Source organism: Emys orbicularis, chromosome 2, assembly GCF_028017835.1.
Source record: "Emys orbicularis isolate rEmyOrb1 chromosome 2, rEmyOrb1.hap1, whole genome shotgun sequence".
Taxonomy (NCBI): domain Eukaryota; kingdom Metazoa; phylum Chordata; order Testudines; family Emydidae; genus Emys; species Emys orbicularis.
This window is the reverse complement of record NC_088684.1, coordinates 237162890-237169678: the sequence shown is the minus strand read 5'-3', so window position 1 is coordinate 237169678 and position 6789 is coordinate 237162890. Positions and strand designations below refer to the sequence as shown.

At 49.4% G+C, this 6789-nt stretch overlaps 1 protein-coding gene across 1 annotated transcript; it reads right to left on the bottom strand.

Annotated features, from left to right (window-relative positions):
• Nucleotides 1-424: 424 nt before the first annotated feature.
• Nucleotides 425-2751, bottom strand: SP8 (Sp8 transcription factor). Its single transcript, XM_065399624.1, has 2 exons — nt 2731-2751; nt 425-1876 (listed from the first exon to the last, which is right to left on the bottom strand). The coding sequence occupies exons 1-2, from the start codon at nt 2749-2751 to the stop codon at nt 425-427; spliced, it is 1473 nt and encodes a 490-aa protein (XP_065255696.1).
• Nucleotides 2752-6789: the final 4038 nt, after the last annotated feature.

Genomic DNA, 6789 nt, shown 5'->3' with positions numbered 1-6789 from the left:
TTTTTTTTGGGGGGGGGGGAGAGAAAAGTCTCCAATCCCATTTTCACCCAAATGCTTCAAGTGGCAGCACTGGGCGCTGCCCCCAACTTTCTCAGTGAGACACACTACGCTGGCCCCCATCTCGGACTCGCTCGCGCTATTTTGTTCCGATCTGCCTCCTCCTGGGCCGCTTTTCCCCTAGAGCTTTTCTTGTCTGGCCCCACGTTCCCCTTAACCCACGCGGGAGCGAGCGAGCGAGACGCGCTTGGAGGGGGCTAGCACTGAGACAAGAGCGGAAGCTGCGGGGAAGGGAGGCCCTGGGGAGAGTGTCCGTGAAAACAGTGCACGTTACTTACATGTCCATGGCCCCTTTACACAGTTACTCCCGCGGGGGAGCGGGGGAGGGTGCCCAGCCCCAGCGTCTCCCCGCCCCCCGCCGCAGCCTTCACTCCAGGCCGTTCCTGTGGCCGGGCTCCGGCGGCTGCAGCAGCTCCGGGGAGTGGCAGGGCGGGCTGCCCGCCGCGCTGTGCTCGCTGTCGGTGTCGCTGCCCTTCTTGCCCCCGCTGCCGGAGCCGCCCCCGCCACCACCCCCTCCGCCGCCGCTGTGGGTCTTCACGTGCTTGCTGAGGTGGTCGCTGCGCATGAAGCGCTTGTTGCAGACGGGGCAGGCGAAGCGCTTCTCGCCCGTGTGGGTCCGCAGGTGCCGCTGTAGCTCGTCCGAGCGGGTGAAGCGCTTGCCGCAGAAGAGCCAGTTGCAGACGAAGGGCCGCTCGCCCGTGTGCCAGCGCAGATGCGCCTTCAGGTGCGACGTCTTGCCGTAGACCTTGCCGCAGCCCGGGATGTGGCAGCTGTGCAGCCCCTTGCGCCGCAGGCTGGCCCCGGCCGGCCCCAGCCGCTCCGCCTCCTGGCAGTTGGGGCAGTCGCAGGTGGCCCGGCCGGAGTAGCGGCGAGCTGAGGAGCGGGGCGAGCCCCCCAGCGGCGCGGCGGGGCCCCCGCTCAGCATGGAGCCCCCGGCGCCGGCCAGCGGCGAGGGGGCCGAGTCCGGGTAGGAGCCGGGCAGCACGGGCTTAAATCCGTCCATGAGGTGTTGCCCGGCGGGGCTGAGCAGGTGCGAGGAGGCGCCGCTGCTGAAGGCCGAGTGGCCCAGGCCCGAGTAATCCGAGTTGTAGCCGCCCAGCGGCGAATGCAGCGAGGTCTGGAGCCCCCCGGCGGCCGGGTGCAGGGAGCCCTGCAGCGCCGCTGCCCCGCTGGGGTTCTGCACGTCGATCCAGCCGGCGCCCACGTCCCACCAGCTGGAGGCGCCGGCCGAGCCCACCTCGCCGGCGCCCAGCCCCGGGTGCGAGGGCTTGAACCAGGACTCGTAGGGGTGCGCCATGCCCACGCGCGGGTAGATGCCCTGCAGCCCATCCACCGACGTGTGCACCTTGGAGAGGAAGACGGGCTGGTGCGCGGCCGCTTCCTGGGACGAGCCCCCGCCGCCTCCGCTGCCGCCGCCCCCGGAGCTCACGGGCGCCTGGAAGACGGAGTAGTCATTGGCGAAGGGCGAGCTGGCGGCGGCCGCGCTGCTGGAGGTCAGCGAGAAGGCGCTGGAGCCCGGCGAGCCGCCGCAGCTGAAGGAGTCCGAGACCAGGGCGGCCGCCGCGGCCGCAGCAGCGGCTGCCGCCGCAGCCGCCGAGGAGCCGTTCCGAGAAGCGCCCGCCACCCCGAAGCCCGACAGGCTGGAGCCCACCACGTTGCAGCTGCCCGAGGAGGAGGAGGAGCGTTTCCAGGGGTGGAAGCCTTTGCCGAAGGAGGACGCGCTGTCCGAGAGGGACGAGGGAGACGGGCTGGGGCTGCCGATCTTATTGCAAGTGGCGGCGAGCATGGCCAAAGGAGTCGAGCCTAACCTCGGTTCTTCCTGCGGAGAGAGGGACAAGAAGGGCATCAGCTTCAGAGCCTGCCCTCGAAACAACCTTCCCCTCCGCCAGCCTCCCATCGCGTCCCTGCCCCTCTCCCCAATCCGCTGACCCAGGCTCGCTCCATCGCCACCACCCCCGAGAAAGGAGATAAAGTTTTTCCAGGCTTCCTCTGAAATGGGCTGGCTAACGAGAGTTGGGGTTTATGTAGCCTCTGGCTAGCTGGGGTATTTTAACGCTGATAAACCTAGAGGGGGTGAAAAAAATTATTTATTTCCGCGATGCTAAAACTAAACCCCCTCAACCCGGAGGCAGCTACGTTGCAGCTTGTCCTCCTTTCCCCAGGAACTAACAGGTTCGCTTCTCTCAGGCCAAAAAAGACCAGGTTCCAAAAAGTGGCTAGACAGTCTTATCTACGTACCAATAAACAAACATACAAGTTCAACGTACCTGCTGGACGCGACGGGCTGAAAAATGTTAAAGGGAAAAAGAAAACCACAATCTGTTGCAAATTAGCAATTGCACACGGACGGAGAAAGTGCTGCTTTTTTCCTCCAGCAGTCACATGTAAAGAAGAGAGGACACTTCACCGGGGATACAGGAACAGCACAGCCCGGGCGCTGTAGGTTGCTTCTACAAATGCCCTTAAAACCTTTTCCTGCACACTGAAAAGTGACTCTGGCCCCTTTCCCCCCCTCTCTTTCTTTTCTCCTAAACTCACTTGTACTTAAGAAAAAAAAAAAACTCAATAGAGGAGACTGATAGCCTGGTCAAGACAGGGGCTATTTTAACCCCCTCCAAGCGACAATAAAAAGAAACTAATTAAACCAGCAAGAGAAAAAATCCTTAGACTCACCCCTAGAAGTGAAGTTGCCATCACACAAAAGTGCCCTCCTCTCAGAGGATCTTTTTTATATTGATAAATCAGAGGCAGTGTTTTTTTTAGAGGTGTGCAATACAATGATCAGTTCCGCCCATTCCACCACAATTGTAGCTCCCTCTCAGGCTTTGAAGTGCCGCTGAGTCCCAGCCAGCCAATCTACAGCCTCGCCGGGCCTCTCAGATACGTTACTGCGTGAGGTCATCAGCACCACCAAACGCATTCAGCAGCCGCGCGGCAGCAACAGCGGCTCTCCAAAAAGAAAGACAGAGAGAGAGATTGCAAATTTAAGGGAGGGTGCACAAATACAGAGTGCCCACAAATACTCAATGCAAATACCCAAGTGCATTTCTGCTCCCCCCTTCCCAGTCCTTTTCTTGATTCTAAAAACTCCCTGCAGCATTTTCAGTTTAGTGAGTGTCAATAGTTTCATTCTTTTGTAGCTCTTGTTACTCTCCTGCCTTTCCACCTTTAGCAATGTATACGTAGTCGGGTTTTTGTGGCTAGAAGTTATGGATTGTGCCTTCTGGTGGACTTTTTTGGTTTGTTGGGTATTTGGTGTGGATCCAAAGGTCCCACTTTCCTGATGGGGGTGTTTGTTCCCTTATAGCTAGCTAGTTCTGATTGCAGTTCACTTCGTTTTGCTTTCAGACTATTTATCTTTTCAAGGGAAACAGGAAAATATTTAAGTTCAATGATTGTCTCCCCACAGTTAGGTAGATTTCTATCCGGATTCCTTTTACATTGCTGTTGCTTTGTGCGAATGTTTTTGGCAACCCAGACTAAGCCATATATCAGGCACGTGGGGACAGTGCCAGTGCCCTAGGTTATAGGTACACGGAGATAATTTGTGGTATATATTCTCAGAAAGTGTCATCAGAGTTTTAGGAACACGGCAGCTATACAACAGTGTAAACAATATTTAATTTGCTATTCCTCTTTGTGTATTGAAAATACGCAGTTTAATCTCTTCTCCTCTGACGTCCAAATGTTGATAGTTTAAAGGTGGAAGTTATTAATACTGTGAGCAATGGAGAGCTGCGTTGTTTTGACTGGCCTACTATGTTTGGGGTTTTTTTGTTTTGTTTTTTGTTTTTTTGTTTGTTTTTGTTTTAATCAAATGCATCAGAGCTTCCTAAAACTCAGAAAAAAATGCAGCTGTCTTTGGGTGAGGTTGTATCATTGGTGTACATTTCGGGTAGTAAAGTCGGCTTGGGTGTTTGGGTTTTTGACTTGTTTCAATGTTGCGGGGATATTGAGCATACATCATATCTATTGATTAAGGGGGTAACGTACATTATCATACTTTGAAGTAAGAGTGAAGTAAATTAATGAACTGCTTTCTTTCTCTGAAGACTGACGGTTACCATAAATGTCGTGTTTCTCTCCGCGAGCTGCTCTGAATGATTTTAGCCTGTTGAGAAGGCGTGACAGGCCAGCCCAGAAGGAGGAAGGGGTGGGGGAAGGAGGGAACTCCGTTTAACAAATAAAAAAGAATTAACTTCATTGCTTTGGTCTCCTTCTATAATGATATTCATTTTACAGACCTAATGCACACTTGTTTAAATTTCGGGTTTAATTCTAATCAATACCATCATCCGGTAGAAAAGGGGGGGAGCATTTTCGTGAGAGACTCCCTTGTATAAATGCTTATTAACTTTTATCTCTACTTCCTTTATCTGTTGGAGCTGGAGTGTAACTATTAAGACATAGATCAGAAAGCTTAAGAGCAAAACAGGCATTTTAAGCAATATGCTTTTCAAGCGGAATAGAAAATCGCATTTTGTGGCGTGCCAGAGCCTGCATAAAGATCATTTACTGTCAGCCTGATAAAGTTCCTCTATGTCTGTTACAATACATGAGCAAAGTACAATGCTTAAGTGGTATTTTTTAAAAATAACCTCTCTAGTTGGGTCTTTAATTAGATCGCTTCCACGTTTGTCTGCATTTTGTATGAAAAGAGCCTTTTATGAAGTTTGTTTGTTTGTATACTTTTACTAACTTTTCTTTTTAAATTTTGTTCTGAAAGATTTTATTTTTCAGTTTATTTTCCTCTGTCAAAATAAATAAAGCCGTGAGACATTGACGTTGGAAATAATGAAAAACTCTTACAAAAATCCTCTATAACGGGAACTTGACAAAAGGTTTCAGGGGAAAAACAAAGGCAAATACATAATCGTAACTGAATAAAAAGCTCAAAATTGGGTCAGTAGCATCACTCTGATGGTCTGATAGTTTCACTGAAACTGGAAAAACAGCAGCTCTGAAATTTGAGAGAAGTGAGCTGATCATTTCTGAATTCACCCCAGGAACATCTATAACCTTCCCCTTTTGTATACATTGCCTGCTGGGCAGAGGATTTAAGAAAGCTTACAATTTTGTTTGCATTTGCGTTATTGACCACTACACTTAAGGGTGTATTACAGTAAGATAATATGCAGGTTTGTGGGGAGGAGGGGAGGAAAAAAAGCTAGCAAGTAAAGGCTTTTCCGAAATTAATTAAAACTTTTTTTCCATTTGAAGTTTAATGTACTGGGGTAGATAAATGTTCGTGCTGTTTCTTGAAAACCTGTGGGATCCACTCTCAATAAAGCGAAAATCTATTAGCATTCTGTATGCATCTGCGGCATAAATTTCATTTGAATTTCAAATTTAATAAACCAGGAGGTTTTTAATCATCCCTGGTTTTATTTGTTTGATATTAACATGCTTATTGACCGGGTCTGTTGACCAGTTTGATCATTACAGGACAGCAAAAAGTTAATTAAAACGACCACAGCTCCTTAATCATATCATCTGTCTCATCCATGTCGCTCCCTTTATTACAGGCTATGATGGATAGTCTCCCAGATTAATTTCTCTGTTTCTTCGATTTGGACAACAGCTTTGGGGACCTAATTTACATCCTGGGAACAACTTGCTCAAGTGTACCGAACACCTTGTGTCTACGGTATACATTAGCAATCTCAGAACTTTACCGGCAAGGATAGCTTTCGGTAACCCTTTCCTCGGACCAGAACAATGGCCCCGTGTGACGCCCAGTACCCTGATAATCAAATACATAAATGCTCCTAAGGGTTAGCTGCCTGTATACCATGTGCTTTAGAGGGGGGCTCTTTCTGTTTGATACAATGAAAATATAGTTCCTCTCCGGCTATTTCAGAAGGACATAGCTGGAAAGGATTTAATCTAAATAATGAACAAATCACACCTGGAAGGTAAATATCAAAAATGAGACTATATTGCAAGTGTTTGTACTCTGTGAGTGTGTGTTTTGTGTATATAATACCTGTGCGTGGTTGTGATCTATTAATAATCATGTAATATCCTGAATTTATACGATTACAATTAAATCGCTTAGTGTCTAAGTAATTATGCACATTTTCTCAGCCGTCTCTGTAAGCGTCAAATGAAGGCTACAGCTTAAACCTGCCTGTTTAAATGTAACTGGTTTAAATTCAGTTTTTGACATATGCCTTGGGAAGGATCTAATTGACTTGGATTCCTTACCCCCTCATGGTCACTGAATTGGAAACTCCTATCTTGGACTGGGGTGCTGATAAACCGTGCGGGAGGTGGACCCCCGTGAGGGGAGGTCCCTCCGGATTCTGGATTTGCACGATTTTGAAGCTCTCGGGTTTATGGCCAAAGTTTCTTCCGTTCTTGCATTCCTGCTGAAAAGAAAACCTGGACAGACTGTAGCAGGTACCTGTGGATTCAGACGGGCACCCCCTTTTACATTACTGCTCTAAAGCCACGTTCACCTGGCTGTGTGTCTAATGATTTACTGCGCGGTGACAACAAACTCTCCAGGCTTCAAGGGCTCGGCTTGGGAGAAAAATGGAAGGGAAAAAAAACACAGACACCTTCCAGAAAGGACCGTACTGTTATTACCGATTATCATTTACCAATAATAATTATTAATGTTATTATTTGATTGTCAGCCCCATCTTTCCATCGCTATAGCTGATTTTGGACGTTTTTCTCATTACTTAATTGGGCAAATTCGTTGATTGCAGCTGTGCAGTAGGGTAT

Coding starts and splice junctions, on each gene's coding strand:
- SP8 (XM_065399624.1), bottom strand. CDS start 2,751: ATGGCAACTTCACTTCTAGGG. Junction 1,877..2,730: donor TGGCAACTTCACTTCTAGGG/GTGAGTCTAAGG, acceptor CTCTCTCCGCAG/GAAGAACCGAGGTTAGGCTC.